The 20,619-nt window shown below is 37.1% G+C and overlaps 2 protein-coding genes across 14 annotated transcripts in view; both read left to right on the forward strand.

Annotated features, from left to right (window-relative positions):
• rptor (regulatory associated protein of MTOR, complex 1) overlaps positions 1 to 646 on the forward strand; it is a 378,992-nt gene extending 378,346 nt beyond the window's left edge. For all 8 annotated transcript variants that reach the window (XM_056246142.1, XM_056246144.1, XM_056246143.1 and 5 more), the window contains one exon: positions 331 to 646. In XM_056246142.1, coding sequence (XP_056102117.1) covers positions 331 to 399 — 69 coding nt within the window. In that variant the 3' untranslated portion in view covers positions 400 to 646. The remainder of the gene's footprint in view (positions 1 to 330) is intronic.
• Positions 647 to 4,671: 4,025 nt separating this feature from the next.
• pecam1b (platelet and endothelial cell adhesion molecule 1b) lies at positions 4,672 to 19,363 on the forward strand. 6 transcript variants are annotated; one of them, XM_056246150.1, is made up of 16 exons: positions 4,672 to 4,822; positions 4,962 to 4,979; positions 9,906 to 10,196; positions 10,271 to 10,549; positions 10,674 to 10,943; positions 11,323 to 11,589; positions 11,674 to 11,952; positions 12,728 to 13,006; positions 14,362 to 14,463; positions 14,556 to 14,586; positions 14,839 to 14,915; positions 17,136 to 17,180; positions 17,339 to 17,431; positions 17,840 to 17,893; positions 18,019 to 18,041; positions 19,045 to 19,363. In XM_056246150.1, the coding sequence occupies exons 1-16, from the start codon at positions 4,759 to 4,761 to the stop codon at positions 19,099 to 19,101; spliced, it is 2,229 nt and encodes a 742-aa protein (XP_056102125.1). In that variant the 5' UTR covers positions 4,672 to 4,758; the 3' UTR covers positions 19,102 to 19,363. The 6 variants fall into 6 exon arrangements, with proteins under 6 accessions (XP_056102125.1, XP_056102128.1, XP_056102126.1 ...); XM_056246151.1 differs by lacking the exons at positions 14,556 to 14,586; positions 14,839 to 14,915 and having other exon boundaries at positions 4,673 to 4,822; XM_056246153.1 differs by lacking the exons at positions 14,362 to 14,463; positions 14,556 to 14,586; positions 14,839 to 14,915.
• The last annotated feature ends 1,256 nt before the right edge of the window (positions 19,364 to 20,619 follow it).

A 20,619-nucleotide genomic window follows, 5' to 3' on the forward strand; every position in this document is an offset into this window, starting at 1 on the left:
CAGCATCTTGATAAGCAAATAGCACACATGCTGTAGATTATAAATCAGTCGGTCAAATAATACATTTAAGGCTTTATGGAAGATATGGAAGACCACCCAAATACTAATTTTAAATCAGTAATGCCTCCCATTATTATTTATATACAATGGAATCAATGCAAGCAGTATTTACTTTTCCATTTATCCTCATGATATATTGACAGATGTCAATATAAAGTAAGACCACTGTAGTATTGGCCAACAAAACACAAATAATTTCTATGGTAACACTGTAATAGAAAATAAAAACTTTACATATATAATCCTCTTCCTTTTCTTTGACCTCCTCAGCCTCATCTGGCCGTGGGCAGTAATGACTACTACATGTCCATCTACTCTGCAGAGAAGAGACTCAGATAACATCATGACCTCTCACCTTTGACCCTTGCTGCCCCAACCCCCCCAAGGGATGTAAATTACTTCCTGTACATATGCAACAACCATGATGAATGTCTAAAGAAGGCTGCTGAACCCACACATGATGACTATATTAGTATCATTATTATTATTATCAAGATAATTATCATTATGGATTTATTGATTGTACACTTGGCTGTGCAGAGGAGTGTATATTATTAAAATTGCATATAAAGATCTTAAAACTTTATGGTTCGGCCGATGCTGGCCGGGTTTGACTGTCTTGGAACTGTTAACCTCATGCAAAGCCCTAGAGTCTGATAGATCGACCTAAAGACAAGAGACTATGAAGATGACAAACTTCCAGAAGCTGGGTGTTCCAGGCTGACTGTTGAAGGCCTGTTGCTCAGTGGGTTCTCTCTGAAACCACATGCCTCATCATATCTCTGCTGAAGTATAGTTGGATCTGCTCTTCTTCTTGTGCGAAGAAATAGCAAACCGATGCAGCGCTCCTGCTCGCCAGTCACAACCTTCCCTGCACATCCCTGCTTAACATGTTCACACACGGTACCAAACCCCCTTCAAATCAAAACTCTTTTTTGGACTGTATGTACACAGATGCTGCATTACACCTCAACAACACACATGACTGATCTTAAAGCACTGGACACGGACAATAGGGACGACCCTTCATTTGCATCCACACTAAGCAAAGGTTCTTAACCTCAAATAAGCTCAAATAATCAGGATTTAGATTTGTAGACAGAAATGTAAAGATAAGAAGAGAGAGTAAGTTTTTGGTACCTGGGCATTATAATAACATCAAGCTTGCATTCAAGAGTCATATGTAACAGTTTTGTTCTCTCTGTACACACACAGCCCCCTATTTGATTATGCCAGAGCCTTAGTTTTAATTTGCTTGTCCTTCATGCTGGAAATGCCACACTACCTACTTTTGCAGCGCCAAACCTTTTGTTCTCTTGGTCATCATCGCCTTCATTATTTACCCCTCCCATCTTCTGAGCACACTGCTCTTTCCAGAGGTTCTTCTGGAAACTCATTTGGTCATAAAAATCAAATATGATCTCCATTGTTATTTTTCCTCAATGAAAATTGAGTGCAGTTGACAGAACAGAAAACGGACTATTTCATATTTTTAGCCTATCATGATGTTGCAGTTTGTTTGATCTGATCTGTTTCCACTTTCACTTTCCCTGTCACTCCATGAATGTCTAATCTCTTAGTTAAACATAGAGCAGTGGTTTTCAATCCTGGTGCTGAGTACTCAATGCTCTGCACATTTTATGTCTCCCTTATATATCACACTTGATTCAGATCATCAGCTCATTAGGTGCGAGATCTATGAACTGAATATAAGATAAGAGAGACATACAAAATGTGCAGAGCGGTGGGTCCCCAGGACCAAGACTGAAAACCACTGGCATAGCGGCACAGCATTATGTGGAATCAAATACAAGTATCATGTCTTTCTCATAGTAGCACTTATATGTACTCATAAAGTCTGTCCTTTGTCCTGTGCTGCTGATAGCTTTAGTCCCACAACCTTTATCAGTTTGCACAAGAATGAAAATGAAAGTGTTTGCTAAAAGCCTATAGGGGTAGTTCACCCAAATACGAAAATGTTATCATTTACTCACCCGCATGTCGTCCGCATGACCTTTCTTTTGTGGGACACAAAGAACACTGTGGGACACTGTTGATCAAAGTGTCCAAACTGCTTTTCTTTTCTCATTCAATGAAAGTGGATGGGGACCAGTCATTTTTAAATTAAAAAGTCACACAGGTTTGTCTAAATGTTTGGGTAAATTATTCTGTATACAATTTTTTTGGGTGAACTATCCCTAAAGTACAGCAGAAAAATCAGGTGGGACTTTTTTAATATTAAGTGTGTTTGACATTTTTAGAGTAGGCCTACATAATGTGAATAAAAGCTTTAAACAGTGCTAAAGTAAGATTTGTAAGAAACTGAGTTGCTGATACATTTAGCCAATCAATAAAACTAGAAGGGTTGAAGATCAGGGTGGAAATTTATTTTTGTAAAAGCTCTGATCAAAGTGTTTTGTTTTTTTCCCTTTCACATTCTAGTAAAAATTTCTGTGAGCATATCTGAACTTTTATTGTGAGGTGACTGATGGAAACAGACCTGGCTCAAATACTGAGAAATACTTGCATAGCTCTTACACATTTTCCTTTGGGGCAATCATGTCACTATCAAATTACACTTCTTTATAGAAATTGAATTCATGTCTTCAAATCAAATTATAGATAAATGAAAGAAAACATTTATTCTAGTACATTTTGAAGTTTGGCTCCTTGATTAGTTGAATTAACACTAGTCCTGAATCTGTTGTTCTGTCTAGTGAGATGGTGAAGGTAAAACATCCTTGTGTGTAATGTCCATCAACTCTAGCACCCTGATGTCACTGAGGATGCAAAATGATGACTGACAGATATGTTTAATTCTTACCTTCCCAAAATCCAGTTCTTGGAATGTGTTTGAATTGATGTTATTAATTTTAACCGGTTTATGTAATTTCTGTATTTAAATTTTTAACCAGATAAGGTTTTATTTTTTTTTATCTTTTAATCTCCTCTACTTTTTCAGGTTTTTTTTTTTTTTTTTTTTTTTTACTTGTATTTCATGGTATGGCTGCCATTCTCTTGCTGTGTTCGCATTAATCCCTGAAGGGAAAGAGAAAGCACATTTGTCCTTCACCTTTCCCCAGGACCCTTTTAGTCTCTTGTTGGATTCTCTGCCCCTTTTGGACATTTGTTTTCATTGAAAGGATAATTTGGTTTTGCACTTTAATCAGTGGATTTGTTTATGAATTGTGCCGGTATATTCCCATCAGATTATACCTTTTTTTCTGCTCACTGTGGGGAATTGGGGATGTACTCTGGCTTCATCAAACTGGAAATTACTGCTCTACTAATCCTGCTTTGGGTTTTAAAAATGTTAAAGTAAAAGAATTGAAATAAATTGAAACAATCATGGGTTTTCCATGGCTGTAGACTGCTTTTTCACCATGGTTTAAAAGACGAGAAGAAAGCATTCGAATAAAGCAGTTACATAAATGTACAGTTTGATTGATTTGTCTCTTTGCTTTGCTTGTTTCTGTCATACTTTTATCCAGTTCCTCTTAATGTTGGCAGTTTTTATTTGTGTTAGTTGACAAATGTCCATAAACATTTTTTTTTTTTTTCAAAATCAAGATTTTAGGTTACATGAGGCACATTTTGATATCTTGCCATTTAACAGGTCAACCTGTTTTCTTTCTCTTTTTTTTACATTTTACCTTTTCACAAGATTGCTTTTCAAGTCTAATTTTTTGAGACAGGAATTTTGGGTTTTCATGAGCTGTATGCCAAAATCATCAGTATTAAAACAATAAAAGACCTGAAATATTTCAGTTGGTGTGCAATGAATCTAAAATATATGAAAGTTTAATTTTTATCATTACATTATGGAAAATAATGAACTTTATGACAATATGCTAATTTTTTGAGAAGGACCTGTATTATTGTATAACAAAATATACTATATTTAAATACTAGTAAAAAAAATATTGCATTCTTGCGAAACATTTGTTTACTAGAACAAAAGCAATTGTCATTCTTATGATGCAGATTTTATATCTTATAAATGTGCTTTGTGTCCACAAAAGTATACTGTTTGTTCTGATCATTACAGGAAGACTGAAAGCCAGACATGGTTTCATAGTTAAAACAGGAGTAATCATCTAGCAGTTTTGTTTTTGTTTTTTATAATTTCACTGTTTTCGCCTCTCTGGGAGGCTCTGCTGGTTCACGATTGGATGTGGAAGTCTCTGTGTTTACCTGAAGAGTACTGACACAGGTTCACTTCCACCTCTTGTCCATTGCACCAGCCTCCTGCCTCGTCAGAGAGATGCAAATCTAGCCAGAGTGAACATTCCAGCTCCTGGGGCGAGTTGCATAAACTGCTAAGACTAGTCTTACAAGTTAGTCATCCAATTTTTTTCTTCAAGACTGTTCATCACTTTTTTAAGTTAGTTACATAAAAACGTACATTGGTCTAATTTGATACCGAACAGTAATACTAATTACCCCTAACTAACTGCTAGTTGTTCAAGCTAGTTCTTAAGACACTGTCTTAACATAATGGCTATGTTTATGCAACTGGCCCCTGGCCTCACTTCCTCAGGAAGCAACACTCACTTCCTGTGAAATTAAGAGCACAGAGGCTGTATGAAGTCATAACCAGGCAGAAGTGAAACACTACATACACAGCTCCTCCTTTCAGTCCCAATTCACTTTGTCCCATAACACACATACACACACACTGGTTAGAAGTGCTCAGCCATGCAGGTGAAGATCCAGCCCTCTCTAAGGATGGGCACCATTCTCCTCCTCTTTCTCTTCACCTGTAAGGACACCTTTTATCTCTAGTCTCTCAATTCTGATTTAAATGGATACTGAAGGTGCTTGGATATGAATTTGTCTTGATTTTTGTCTTGATTTGTTTTTTTTTTTAAATCACCCTCTTCAATGACATCTGAAATCAGCAGAGGAAGCCTGTGCAGGTCTGTAAGCTGCTCATTTCTCTGCCTTGTTATTCATTTTCAGAATGTTATAATCATTATTTAACTGTGGAAAGTAGTTGTTTTCGGTTTGTTAAATTTAATTGTAATAAGGATTTTGAATATGTTGACCACATTTATTAATACCAATAAAATCCTTATTATTTGGATTAAGGATTTTTGTTATGCTTTGTGGTACTGTGCTACTCAGTGCGGTTTGTTTTTGAAAACATGTCCATGTGTATTGTCACATGCATTGGTTATACGAATTAGCGGGAAGTGAGGCATGAGAACTTAGGTCGTGTGATTTGACGCATCGTTCTCTTTCGGCATGATGCTCTTACAGCCAAATATAAGCTTGAATCCAAATCACATAATGTCACTATAGTTGATGGAGCTATATATATTGTAGAAGTTTTAGCTCCTTTTAACTATGCTTTGCCAGCTTATGTGGAAATACTATGTTCGTTTATTTAGTCCTGCAGTGCAATACAAATGTGAAAAATGAAAAAATAAAAAAACACTTTTAAAAACTATTAAAGTAGTAAAGAACAAAAAGAAATGGTGACCAAATTAATCACTCGCATCTAAATACATATTCTTTCCCTTATAAAGAATATCAAATTTAAAACTAAAATAGATGTTGAATGTCCATTTGTGAAGTAGCCAAATATCTAATGTCTCTCTATTATTGAGGACATCAATATAATTATTATACATACAGGTTTGATGGTATTATTATAAAGGGTGTGATCATAATAAAAAGTTTATTAATATCCATAAACAAAATTATTCAACCCCCCAAATTTGTAGAGAATTATTTACTCTTTATAACCTCAAATACACATTGCCTGTAAGCGCTTAAAAGCTTTTGACACCTCTCTACTGGAATCTTAGGCCATTCTTTGTGTGCAAAAGCTTCCAGCTCACTGATATTCTTTGGTTTTCGTGCTGCCACTGCTTTCTTCAAATCTCACAGGTCCCTAAAGCAAGCTTTGGTAGATTTGGATGTATACTTGGTATCCTTGTCCTGGAAAGTCTAATGATCCAGTGAAGCTTCTGTTTATGAATTAAAGCTCCAGTCGGCAAGTCTGGCAGATTGACTGGATTTAGGAAAATTTTGAATGTTTACAACTCTCATGCCCCTCCCCCACTATCAACGGATACCCTCCCACCCAGTTCATGCTCGTCAGTGCGTGTGCACCAGATTTTCAGTGAACGCCAGGGCTCTCAAGTGTCACGCATTGAGCGTGACAGTCACTCATTTCGGTCTTTTGTCACGCTCTCCCGCCACACATTGTATTTCTCACGCTGAAAAACTATTTGTAATATATTTAATATGCCGCAGCGCCCAAAACTCTGGCCGTGCCGCTCTCACTGTGGAACCGGCATGAATCAAGCGCGTTTCCTCTGGTGTTGTTCGTCGAGCTACACAATAGCCAATCAGAAAATAGCACTATTGTATCTGGGTAAGATTTAACGCAACAACCAATGACAAAAATGTATCCAACCCCCCGTCGGCTGGGTGTCACTCTTACCTGTCTTCAAAACTTGAGAGCCCTGGAACGCGCCCGTCTCATCAGCATCCATCAACACCATGGAGTATTTGGAGGTATGCTGTCCTGGCTAATCTACCGATAGATTGCAATTGCTAACGTCATTTATACTCTAAATGAGCTTACTTGATTTTCCGCCATCACTCTTCGTTACTGCGTGAACTTCCGCGAACTTCAGGCGTGTGCATGTGATTGTAACGTGCGCGAGGGGTGGCGTGTGCCCAATCTGTGATTGACAGTCAGATCTCACACCCCCCTGCGCTGATTGGACATGATGAACCGGGAGCTGTGGATTTTTGCAAAACAAATAACAAGCTCCAGGTGGAGTTAGAAGCTCTGGTTTTTTTTCTAAAACCACTTTATTTATGTTGTTCTGTCAGATTATAGTGTCGATTTCACTTAATATGATCAAAAAAATGTTGCCGACGGCAGCTTTAAAGGCATCATAATCTTTGCCAAAATGGCTTGATACTTAAAAAAAGAATCCATAACGCCGGTCATGTCCAGATTTTAACTTCCTGCAGTAGCAAAGCATCCCCATAACAAGACTGACATGTTTGACCCTGCGGATGGTGTTCTTTTAGTCATAAGCCATGCCTTTTTTTTGTACCAGACATACTGCTGATCCAAAAAATTCCACTTTGGTCTCATCACTCCAAACAATTTTCCAAGAACTACACAGTCCAGGCATGAAGTCAATGTTTGTTTAGGTCTGCACTGAAATTTTTTCCTCCATTCAACAGGTCATCTTGCAAGTCTTTGGTAGGAAATTGAGTTTTTTTTTTCTCAGCTGCTCTGATCTTGATGCCTTTGATTTTATTCCCCTTGATTAAATTGAGCTTTTTCTTCCATGTGCTGGAAGGTTTGCTGTGGTAATGGTACCATGCGTTTTAAAACGATGCTCTGTCTCTAGGAACTTTTAATGTCTTGGAAATGTTCTTAGCCATAGCCTATTGGAAGTAATCAAAACAACTTCTCATAGCTTTTGTGAGAGCTCTTTTGTCTTGGCCATATCTGCTACTGAATTTCAGCATATGCATGAGCTAAATTTATGCATGCATCACAACTAAAGTTAATTAAGTGTCGTTATAGAGTTACCAAAAGCTTGATATTGTTTTAACACAATTTTTTACCTTACCATACTAGTAAGGGATTTAAAAACAGCAATATTGGAAAAGGGTTTGAATAAATATGACACAGCTGTATGAAAAACAAAATCCTAAAACACAAAAATATTAAATTTTATATTGATATAACTTTTAATATGCCACTAAAGTGTTATAATACTTTTTTATTAACTGGATCTTTAGAAAGCATTGCATTGTAACAGTCTTGTAATTGCATTGTAATAAGATTAAAATAAAATGGGTGTGGACAGATGTTTCTAAAATAGTTCTAATCCCCAGAGATGGATCTCTCGAAATATGTTTAACTATTTTCCTTCCTGCCCTAATGTTGAGACCCCCTGGGCACCGCTATCAAAAGGGAGATAGATAATAAGACTGTTCTGTCCTCCTCCATATTAGCTTCCCTCATAAGGGTATCAAGCACTGTGCTGAATGAACCACAAATATATGGAGGGATTATTGGGACAGATTGAAAACTAAAAGTCTAAAACTAAAAGTCTTAAACGAAAACCAAAAGTCTAAGTTTGAAACTAAAAGTCTAAGTCGAAAACTAAAAGTCTAAGTCAAAAATGAATTTGGTATTTAGGATTGGGCATTTGGTATTTAGGATTGGGCATTTGGTATTTAGGATAGGGCATTTCGTATTTAGGATTGGGCATTTGGGCATTTGGTCATTTAGCCATTTAGGATTTAGGATTGGGCATTTAGGGATTTAGGATTGGGCATTTAGGGATTTAGGATTGGGCATTTAATCATTTAGCCATTTAGGATTGGGCATTTGAGGATTGAGGATTGAGGAGTGTATGCAAATAAGGAGGCGTGGCCCAAATACTGGAGGCTGGGTTTGAAATGGCTGGTGCAGATGCACCTTATGGACAGCAGAGGGCGCTCCAGTCAGTCCAGTGCTAAGGAGCACACTGTAATGAAACCAAACAGAGCGAGTGAGCAGGTCTGGAGCGAGGACTGTACTTTATAATGTGATAACTTCAACTTAATGACAGCGTTGTATAGGGGTACTGGAACGGTACATGTATTCCTATTGAACCGAACCGGTAGCCTACGGGCGTCACGGTTCGGTGCACGAATTTACACGGAGAATACACGGTATAAAAATAAATAAAACTCTAAATAGCGATACATTTCGCTCTATTCGCGTTTGGTGTGAACGCAGCATAATAAACAGGCTGCGATATCAAGATTGCAATGCTGGAGTGTGTGTGTGCGCGCGAGAGAGAGAGGGGGAGGCGTGGGCGCGAAAGAACTAGGTGTGTGTGTGTGTGTGAGAGAGAGAGAGAGAGAGTGTGTGTGTGTGTGTGTGTGATTTTGGTTGGGTGACAGTTGTAGGTTACAGTTTGACAAGATTTTAGAGTGTGACAAAAGCACAATGTTGTATTTTATTGCGAGTGTACACAAATATACACACTTTGCAGTTTGAACTTTGCAGCACACACTCCAACATTGCAATCTTGATATCGCAGCCTGTTTATTATGCTGCGTTCACACCAAACGCGAATAGAGCGAAATGTATCGCTATTTAGAGTTTTATTTATTTTTATACCGTGTATTCTCCGTGTAAATTCGTGCACCGAACTGTGACGCCCGTAGGCTACCGGTTCGGTTCAATAGGAATACATGTACCGTTCCAGTACCCCTATACAACGCTGTCATTAAGTTGAAGTTATCACATTATAAAGTACAGTCCTCGCTCCAGACCTGCTCACTCGCTCTGTTTGGTTTCATTACAGTGTGCTCCTTAGCACTGGACTGACTGGAGCGCCCTCTGCTGTCCATAAGGTGCATCTGCACCAGCCATTTCAAACCCAGCCTCCAGTATTTGGGCCACGCCTCCTTATTTGCATACACTCCTCAATCCTCAAATGCCCAATCCTAAATGGCTAAATGATTAAATGCCCAATCCTAAATGGCTAAATGGCTAAATGACCAAATGCCCAATCCTAAATACGAAATGCCCTATCCTAAATACCAAATGCCCAATCCTAAATACCAAATGCCCAATCCTAAATACCAAATGCCCAATCCTAAATACCAAATTCATTTTTGACTTAGACTTTTAGTTTTCGACTTAGACTTTTAGTTTCAAACTTAGACTTTTGGTTTTCGTTTAAGACTTTTAGTTTTAGACTTTTAGTTTTCAATCTGTCCCAATAATCCCTCCATACAAATATGCTACAAACAATAGACTCATGAGATGAGTCCAAAATGTCTTTTTTGTTTTTCCTCCTCAGAGATCTTCATAAAAAGCGTGAAACTTTTTATTCAGCCCAGGAATGAAGTTCAAAGAAGTACAAATGTGTCACTGAAATGCCAGGCAGAAGCTAGCCACACCGCAGGGTCTCACCTCAACTATAAATACATATTCTACAAAAATTATCACATAATTACTGACCAGACCAATGCTACGGACTCCCTCTACTATATACCAGATGCCAGAGTGAGCCACTCTGGGAGATACAAATGTGCAGTTGTCATTGAGGAGATAAAGAAGGAGAGCAGTGCCAAAGACCTGACAGTGAAAGGTAGAGTAACACATCAGTTCAATGTCTAGAAGTTTCTTGTTCTTGAATCCTAATATCAGCTGATGTGTCTGCAGGTCTTCTGGCACCAGTCCTAACAGTGGATAAACTGAGGTTGACAGAAGGACATGATGTTACTGCTGTCTGTACAGCAGAGGGAGAAACAGGTTTTTTGACGTTTTTCTTTAGAGATGGACCTGAGGAACTCTACCGGGTGTACACCAATAGTCACAAAGTTGAGCAGAACCTGAAACTTGATAAGGGAACTGTGAATATGTTTTGCTACTATTCCATTAATCTGGGTAGCACAGCAGAAAGATCTAGCAACAGTAATGTGATTAGTGTTGACATTGAAGGTAGGAAGGTATTTTTAAATTTTTTTGTTTATTTTTTTGTTTATTAATGGATTATTAATAGGTTTAATGGATTTGTTCATCCTGGAAGTAAGTTTAAATATGTACACATTCTGTTCCAATTTAGAGCTGGAGATCAAACCCGATATTACAGTCATGCCATCAACAGATGTCACTGAAGGAGATAACATAACCTTCAGTTGCAGTGTGAATATGACTCACCAGAGAAACTCAGAACTCAGAATCATTTTCAGCCATGGACACAATACGCTTAGTTTGAACATGACACATGAAGATTATGCTATGTTGGCTAAGGCTAATGACTCTGGAGAATATGAGTGCATTTCAAGCCTCGGTGGTGTTCATAAATCCTCCTCTTTGAACATCACTGTAAAAGGTGAGAGATATTGAATGTTTATCGATGTTATTTCATAATGTATTTCTTGTGAAATTTCACCTAAATAATGTATTAACAGAGAATTTTTGATTACTACATGATGTGTTTAGAAGCATGCAGTGACCATGAGCTGTCAGTGTGCAGAAAGGACAAAAATAGCACCATAAAATAACTATTGGTCAAAGCGACTTTGTATGTTACTGTATATTAGTCTTCAGAATAATTTTTTGTGTGAATCTGCACAATCACATCTTATATTATGCATGTTAGACCTTGTTTGCTTCCACACTTTGTTTCTTGTTTGGTCAAAAACTTATAAATAATAAGTTGAGAATAAATATATTCTCTTTTAATAATGACTTACATATTTTTGCCACAGAGATTTTCTCTATACCTTTCCTGAGCATTCATCCTGATGAGGTATTTGAAGGAGAACACTTTGACATTAGATGCCAAATCAGCAGCCTTGCCTCAAGAATTCAAAGGGAGGATATAAAGTATTCAATATTTAGAGATGAAACATTTGTAATAAAGGATAACAGATACAGTGGCACTGCAAGCAAAGCGACTAATGGGAAATACGTGTGTAAGGCTGAAGCCAATAGGATTATCAAAGAGAGCTCGATGCTGCTGTTTGGAGCAAAAGGTAGTGCCTATCAACTCTGTCTTGAAAACTAACCAAAAAATCTGATCAATATCAAAGTATTAATCAACCATTGTTTCTCTTAAGTGCTTGTTTCAAAGCCTGAGATCACAGTTGATGGTCCTGTTATCGTGGAAAAGCCATTTTGGATCCGTTGCCACTCTGAGAATGGAAGTCTGCCAATTACCTACTCTCTGAAGAGAAACAACTTAATTCTGAACTCGACCAAGGTGTCTCGCTTTCAAGAGGAGGCTCGTTTCTTAGCCTTGATATCAACTCCTTCAGACATTACTAGTTACATGTGTGAAGCAAAGAATAATGATGTCTCAATCAAGATGAGTGAAAGGCTACAGGTGACTGTAATAGGTAAGTTCATTGTAAAGATATCTGTATTTAGCGTTGATTTGTTTTCATTTCAACCCAATTTGACTCTGAAAAAAATCTGAAAAAATCATTTTTACCCAATAATTAGATAAATAACTTTAGAAATGATGGCCATTGCAATCATGCAGAAATCTGAAATTTTAGTTCTGCGTGTGCATATTCAAATGTAACTGACTATAGTTGTGTGTTATTTTTATGTGATAGTATTCATTTTAACAGTTTTTCAGGATTCTATAAGAAAAGGTTTGGTCCAGTGTGTCATAGTATACTGTAATTTCATTTATGTGGTTTAATGCAGTGGTTCTCAACAGTTTGTGTCAAAGGCATGTTTCCAACCTAATATTCAAAGGGCCCTCCATATAGGCTAAAATATTTTTTATATTTCTTCCATAATTATGACAAAACTGCTTGTTTTAAAACTAACAGGAATGTGGAGTATATGTTGATATATTAAATAATTAACCATTATTAATTTTGTGATTCCTGAAGTTTCAACAATTATTATTGTTATTGAAATTTCTTGATTTTGTCTGGGTTTTACAATTTTAATTTAGAATACAGTTAGATCATTATTATATGTTAATACTAATTTGTTAATTTAAATGCATTTAAGTCATCGTGCGGCCTCCTTGGAAGTTGGCTGATGCCCCTGGTTGAGAACCACTGATTTCATGTTATGTCACTTAGTAAAAGCAATGGCCTAGAATTAAATTTTGTTTTGCAAACATCTTTGAGTTCATTTTTCTCTTGTCTTTAGTTCCAGTAGGGAAGCCCTTACTGACAGTCCTTCCAGTTCCTGAAAACATTGAAGAGGGCAATGATGTTACCCTGATATGTGGCATTGCAAAAGGCTCTCCACCAATCAGTTTTAGGTTTTATGGCAGCGATCACACAGCAATTCACACCACAACAGTTCAGAGTAATTCATCCTCATTTGTCCTGAGTAGAGTGAAAAGAAAAAACAGTGGAAATTACTACTGCGAGGCATTTAACACGGCAGACATGTCAAGCAGGAGCGACATTGTCAAGGTCGAAGGTGAGCATTATCTTTCTTCAGCATACAGATTTGTTCTTTTGTTCATTTGTTCTTTCTGTTTCAAAGTTTCCAATAAAGTCCTAAACATTTGCTTCTTTAGGATTTTCATCAAATCAATAGTCAATTCTATAAAATGACATCAAGACTTAATACATAAATTAATACAATATTATTAGTTCTTTCCTAAATAATATAATTATTGCGTATGCAGTTTTTTTTTATTAGAATTCATTACATTGGTTCATTCTTAAAAACATAAAAAAAACGTGATTTTTTTTTTTTTGCTGAGAGTATAAAGTTAAATCTCACCAATGTTTTAGAACAACATGTTCTGTGTGCAATACCTGTGGGTTTTTTCTCCTACCTCTCCTAAAGCAACACTGCCACTCTGGTCTGTACCCGGATTTTGGCGTGTTCGCGCCGCAGGAACTAGGAACGATTTTAGTCCTATAGGAACTCCTTTTGGAGGAACTAAGTTAGCTCCTGCTTCAGAGTAGGGTCTAAACCAGCACTATAGGAACTACCAGTGACATTAGTGAACGCTGATTGGCCGAACGATCCAACGCAACTTTTGAGGGGACCAAGCCAAACATTATTATGTATTTCTGCTCAGCTAGCAACACTGGACATCAACCACAGAGCATACGCTAATGCCTTTTCATATACTGTCTTTCTATGTATATCAGTTCTATCTAATAACGTATTAGACAGGACTGTTAGACAGATCGTAAACTAATGAACAGAGAGAATGCAAGCACTGTGTGCTCAGGCTCTGGCGTTCTCAGCGTCATCAAAATAAAAGTCACAACAAGAAGCGTGGATTACGTCACTTCAGAGTTCGTACTGGCGGTGCGAATGCAACCAGGAAAATGTTACTAAGAGAACCATTAGTTTTCGGGGAACCACCTTGGTGGCTAGTTCCTAGAACTAAGTTCGAAACGGTACGAAAGCCCCTTATGTGTCATGGGTTATTTTCCAAGTCTTCTGAAGCCATGCAATATGTTTTTTTTTTTTTTTTTTTTTTTTTTTTTGTGAATAACAGACTGACATTAAAAATCATTATTCAATAAAAAATATAGCTTGACAGCCATGGACAACTTTCAATTTTATTGAATGAAAAAAAAAACAACATCTTGGTCATTTTGCTACTAAAAACCCCTTCTGCGCTCCACGGAAGAAAGAAAGTCATACAGGTTACGAAAGACATGTAGATGGTGACGAAATTTTAATGGATGACCTGTTCCTTCAAAGTAAACAAATATTTCTTTAAAATCTTAAAGGTAATAAAGAAAGTCCACATTATTTGTTGACTAGTCATTTTCTGATATGTCTCTTTATACCTGCCCTCCCTGTAGTGAGCCTGGCAATGTGGAAAAAGGCTTTGATTGCCGTGTTCTGCATGCTGTTAGTGGCGCTGCTGGTCCTTTTCATCGTGATGCGCTACAAGGCCAAGCGAGGTAGAGAGACCTACAGCCCCCCTGCATTACAAGCTGCCCACATGTCTGATATGTGAACAAAACTCCCTTTTCAACTTTTCTCTCTGTCACAGGTAAAAGAGAGATGGCTGCCAAACTATCAGTGTGAGTTGACTGGCTTATGTATAAGTTGGTCTTGAGTTGACGGCATTAGAGGGACAAGATTAGGGGGTTTTATGTTATTAGATAGTTGTTACACCATAGTTGCTGACCATGCCTGTATAAGTCATTTGGTCCCAAACAGACAAATCTGTTTTAAAGGGAATCCTAGTTTATTTTATCCATAGACGACCAAGAAAGTTAGGTAGCGGCGAATATTTTATGAATACTTTTGATTTTTCTCTCACCAATCCTCAGAAAGCCTGCAAGTCCTAAATCAGATGACTCTCTAACCCTGAGTCTCACTCATGACCCCCATTATAATGCCCACACAGGTAGTCTCTTTATATTTTTAATTTGTTTCTCAGTCATCATCATCCACTCCTTTTATTCTTTCACTCTTTTTCACTATTAGTCTATGTTGTGGTCATTCACCTTTTCAGGCCAAAACTCTTGCAACACAGACAAATCCTTCCTTGAAATATAGAACTTTATATTGAGTCCTTTTGAGGGTTTTTTTTCACCGATGTGATAGAATAACCCTTTTTTAAATTCTCCTAAGAACCTTTCAGTGAACAGTTCTTTAAATGACCAATTTTATTACTGTAAAGAACATTTTAAAATCTAAAGAACCCCTTTTCCACTATAAACATGTTTTAGTTATTTTTAACCTTTTGTAATGGAAAGGTTCCATGGAAGGTAATGGTTCTTCATGGAACCAAAGAACTTTTATTTTAAAGAGTGTGGGATGAGCGAGCTCATCTCAAGTCAGTGGTGGAAAACTGACGCTACTGTGTGGAACAGATTTAAGTTGATTCATTGTTAAACAAAGAATCAACCTCCCCCTTTCTTCCTGTTAAAGAGCAACTTCATTGTTTCAGAACATATGCTGTTCGGTGAAACATCCTTTTCATGAGTCAAGAGGACAGACCAGGAGTATTCAAGCTTTGCTATCTCTTTACATAACTTATGCGTGTGTTAATCTATGACCATTACATTTAGTTGCCAGTTTCCACTAAATGATACTGTACTAAGACACTGTGTGCGCTGGCAAACTCGCTTTCTAATTCTACACCCAGATCTACACTTTGACGACTTGACAGGCAAGGTGACCTACAGTATGGGACATGAGATCTCCACAATTAAGGGAGACAGTTTTGAAATCCAAGAGACCCTCTAGACAATATCTAAATGGTCAATTTGTCATCAAATTATGTCACTTTTTGATGCTGGCAACTAAAGTATTACAATCAACTGCCCCATCTTCTCCTTACAACAGGAGAAAAATGTTTAACTCACCTCATATCAGTTTGGCTCATCATTCATCTTAACAGAATCTGTATCATCTGTTCACCGTGTGTTTTTTCTCTGATTTAACTGCTTTGCTTATATGTGTATGTTTTTGCTTCCATCATCATGTTTGTTAATAGATGTTGTTTGTTTCATTTTACACTAAAAGTGTCTGTGTTAAGGCATTATTTACTTTATACGATTGTGTGTATGTTTAGTTGGTACATAAATTCAGATTTGGTAGGCACTTTAAATCTAATAAAATGCTTTATTTGGAATTTCCTCATTTTGAATTTCTTCCCTCTTATTGAAAGATTGTCAATGTCTGACTTTCTCCAGTCTGTCTTTTTTAACATATTTGAATGAGATATAAACTAGGTATCATTTAATATTTCTGAATTTTGATCTTTGCAAAAGATAGAGTTTTGTTTTTAAGATCCACCTCCTTTGGTTTAAAGGGATACTCCACCCAAAAATGAAAATTGTCATCATTTACTCACCCTCAAGTTGTTGCAAACCTGTATGAGTTTCTTTCTTCTGATGAACACAAAGGAAGATATTTTGAAGAATGATTGGAACTTTGGCACCATTGACTTCCATAGTATTTTTTTTTCTACTATGGAAGTCAATGCTGCCAAACAACTGTTTGGTTCCAATAGTTCTTCAAAATATCTTCCTTTGTGTTCAGCAGAAGAAAGAAACAGGTTTGCAACAACTTGAGGGTGAGTAAATGATGACAGAATTTTTTTTGGGGGGGGTGGAGTATCCCTTTAAATCACATTTTGAATGGCAACTTTGCATAGGCATTTATTTCATGTACAATTTCCTGCTTTTGTATTTGTCTGGTCTATTGCACAGTCACTAGTGTCCAGACCAAACAGTTTAGTTCCGATGCAATGTCTCTAAAAGCAGGCCAAAGGCTTCGGAAATACAGCGATTGTTGCAGTTTAACATGCTGAAAAGCGAGCTTATAGATTTGGTGAGAAATCAGGGCAAGTCTAAATTTGAACTCTGTTAAAGTGTGTGTGTGTGTGTGTGTGTGTGTGTGTGTGTGTGTGTGTGTGTGTGTGTGTGTGTGTGTGTGTCCGTGCGTTCATTCAGTCGTTCCTAACGTCTCAGGTGACTCAATTATCTAAAATCTAAAAATAACATATTTTGGTAAGGTTTTGGGATAAGAATGAATGTACTTCTACTAATTTGATTTCAGCTGAGACCGGTGGCATGTAACTGACCTTGGCTGATGCACTCTTTTTGCTGTGTTTCAGTGGAGGTGAATAACAAAGAGAGTGTTTGGAGTGAAAGACCTCCAGGTACATCACCACTCAAGTAATAATCTGAATGCCGGTTCCCATGCACTGTCCAAACTACTAGCATTTTTCTTGCAGCATATACTGTACCTGAATTCTCGAAATCTCTCAACTACTTGATTTTGTTCATTTTTTGTCTTCTTGTTCATTTTTTATACCAGATTTAGTTGATCAGGACAGCCTACAGTCACCAAATGAAGGTGTCGTGGAGTACACCGAGGTGGTTCATCCTCAACCTGTAGATCCTACACAAAGTAAGTTCAACCTTTTAAAATGATATCCATCTCTTTTTTTCTCCTCTCGCTCCTCTTGCCTTTGAAGAGGAAGATTATTTCTTGCCATACATGAGCTGATTAGAGAAAACCCACTTCCTGGGTAGGGTCTAACCATCCAAATTATCAAGGGCCCTGGATTTAATTACAGAGACATCTTATAAACAGGAAAGGCCAGACTAATTAGGTTCCTACTAACTCCAATAGCCACTTACTTATCCAGAATTACAGTTACAGTTTGCATTTGACTCTTTACACAAACATTTCTTAAAAAAATATATTGAAAGAAAAAATTAAAGCAGAAGAAAATACTACTTGTTATTATTATTATTATTTCTTTTTATTGTTTTTTTAATGCGTCTTAAACCCTCATATTATTTTGTTCTCTAGTTCCTCTGAGAAAAGGCACAGAGACTGTATATAGTGAGCTTCAGACCTCTCAAGGTACAACCAGCTAAGAGAGCACACATATACACACACAAATTACACAAAAAAAATATGTAATGCAAACAGTGGGTTGTGTTGAAATGGCTCTCTTTTTCTAATCATATTTCTGATCGTTTATACAGGGGCTCCTGAGAATATTAACCATGTAAGTTCCTTTCTTTCAATTCTCATGACCTTCTAAGCCAGTGGATCTCCCATTGTCCGCACATTTTTTCCATCCTGCTGTCTGATCTTTAAAAAAAAAAATCAGGAAGTCTCAGTGTGTTCAAACAGAAAGTATAATGTTAAAAATATGTTTATTGTTTGACAAACAGTGAACAGTGGTTTCTGTTGTTTTCAAATGACTCAAAATCAAACATTACTTAAACAAGTGTGCAAACCAACAACATTTATGGTCAAAGGGCAATCCGGGACTTCCTAACACATTCATTTTATAAGTAATATCTTACATGTGTCATGCAGTAGCATGCTGACCACTAAATGTGATCTTAGTTTTCTTCAGTATCCTAATGTCATGTGGGAGGATGTAACATACTCACATAGAGGACTGAATGTGTGTGTTTTGTAAACTCTGTCTACAGTATAAGTGAAGAGGGAAGCACCAGTCAGACTTTCCAGATAGGAACAAATAGCAGGGCTGTGGTTTCCTCTTGAACAGAGGGCCAGAATTTACAGAGAGTGGGCACACACACACACACACACACACACACACACACACACACACACACACACACACACACACACACACACACACACACACACACACACACACACACACACACACACACACACACACACACACACACACACACAGTGACCTCATAAACTCTGTGAAAGGCAAGAGAAAAGAAGACAAAGTACATCTAAACTGTTAGTTAAACTGACATCAACCAAAATGTCCTTGTTTTATTATTATTATTATTATTAAATTCCAAACTAATGATTATTATTTTTCACCTCTTCTTATGTGTGCATCTCTGGTAGACTGTGGTTTACCAGCAGAGTTAAGCATGTAAAGGGTGACAAGTGAGAAATGTATCTTTTTGAGGATGTTACTAACATGAACAAACATCAATGTTCATTTGATCTGATTTCTGAAAGTGATTACATACATCTCATTCATCAATTTTGTGCTTATGTTTTTGTAGCAAAGCCTGTTAGAATATGCTGAACTCAACCATGATCTTCCTGAACCAGTGGACTAGCAGAAGTCAGTCACCTCAAGCATCCCTCACATCACTCTGGAATACTGTTGCCTGTGTTCCATCAATCCCTTCTATCCTTCAACATTATTCTCCTAAAAACACTAATTTAATCGTGTATCTTCCTTTCATCTAATGTGTTTGATTGTTTGTCCTGTTTTTTTTACAATGCTGTACTGTGGATATAGTCGGTACTAAAACCTTGCTTTTCACAAGGTTGTTTTGAGTTATCACATTTTTTATAAAGTAAAATTATTTGTTTGAATTTCTCTGTGTGATAAATATCTTCTTACTTTAATGCCTTTAATACAAGTAAATTGTCTCTAATAAGTTCTGGATCAGTTCTCTTGCACCCTGTGTCACACACTAAATTGGATGATGTGACTCAAACTGCTCCAGCAGTTAGTTGGTAATCGCCTCGCATGAGAGATGTAGATAAAGTCATGCTTTCATCTCTGGGCAAAATGCTTTTATCAGTTGACATAAATAATGTCACTTTTAGCTTGTGCTAAAGGAAATCAAAACAATTTCCTTTCAGGTTTTCCACTGGGAAAAGATGATAAAGGCTAGTGAATACCAGTTACACCCACATCACTTAGCTCATCCAGGCTGACATCACTATAGTGAGCTCAATAAATTTTGGTACTATTGGTAAATGAGCAAAACACAACATGGTGGATGTACTTTGATCTTAACACCTTTAACCTTATTATTTATTATTTAGGTTAGGTAAAGTAAGTCGAGTCTGGCTTAAATTTTAAGCATTTTAAATGACTTACAAGACTTCTCTGGTATGTTCTTATTCAAAGTCTTAAAACATTATAAACCAAAGCCTCGGTAGCCTCGGTATCGTTTTTGGTACCTCAGGTGTTTCTATTACTCCCGATGGTGACCTGGGAGATTTGGCCCCCTATGTAAAACACTCAGTGACAAACTTGGGTGTTATTTTTGATTCTGCTCTTAAATTTGACAAACAGATAAATGCCGTAGTTAAATCTAGTTTCTTCCAATTAAGACTATTATCTAAGGCTAAGAGTTTTTTAACATTTGCAGAGTTTGAGAGAGTGATTCATTTGTTCATTTCATCTAGACTTGACTATTGTAATTCTCTTTATATTGGAATGAGTCAATCCAATATTAGGCGTCTTCAGATGGTTCAGAATGCAGCAGCCAGACTTTTGACTGGCACAATGAAGTTTGATCATGTTACCCCAATACTGCGTTCGTTGCACTGGCTGCCAGTTTGTTATAGAGTTGATTTTAAAATTCTGCTTTTTGTTTTTAAAGCCATAAACAAATTAGCTCCAAACTATCTCTCTGATCTTTTGAAATTAAACGACTGTGCTAGATCATTGAGGTCATCTCAACAAAGATTGTTGATGGTTTCAAGATCAAGACTGAAGACGAGAGGTGACCGTGCGTTGTTGGTCTTCCTGTATCTTTAAGACTAATATCCACAGAGTCTGTTTTTAAATCTAAGTTAAAAACCTACCTGTTTTCACTGGCTTACAATTGTCCTTG

The sequence above is a fragment of the Rhinichthys klamathensis genome, unplaced genomic scaffold, assembly GCF_029890125.1.
Source record: "Rhinichthys klamathensis goyatoka isolate OS25496 unplaced genomic scaffold, OSU_Roscu_1.1 h1tg000036l_1, whole genome shotgun sequence".
NCBI classification, from domain to species: Eukaryota; Metazoa; Chordata; class Actinopteri; order Cypriniformes; family Leuciscidae; genus Rhinichthys; species Rhinichthys klamathensis.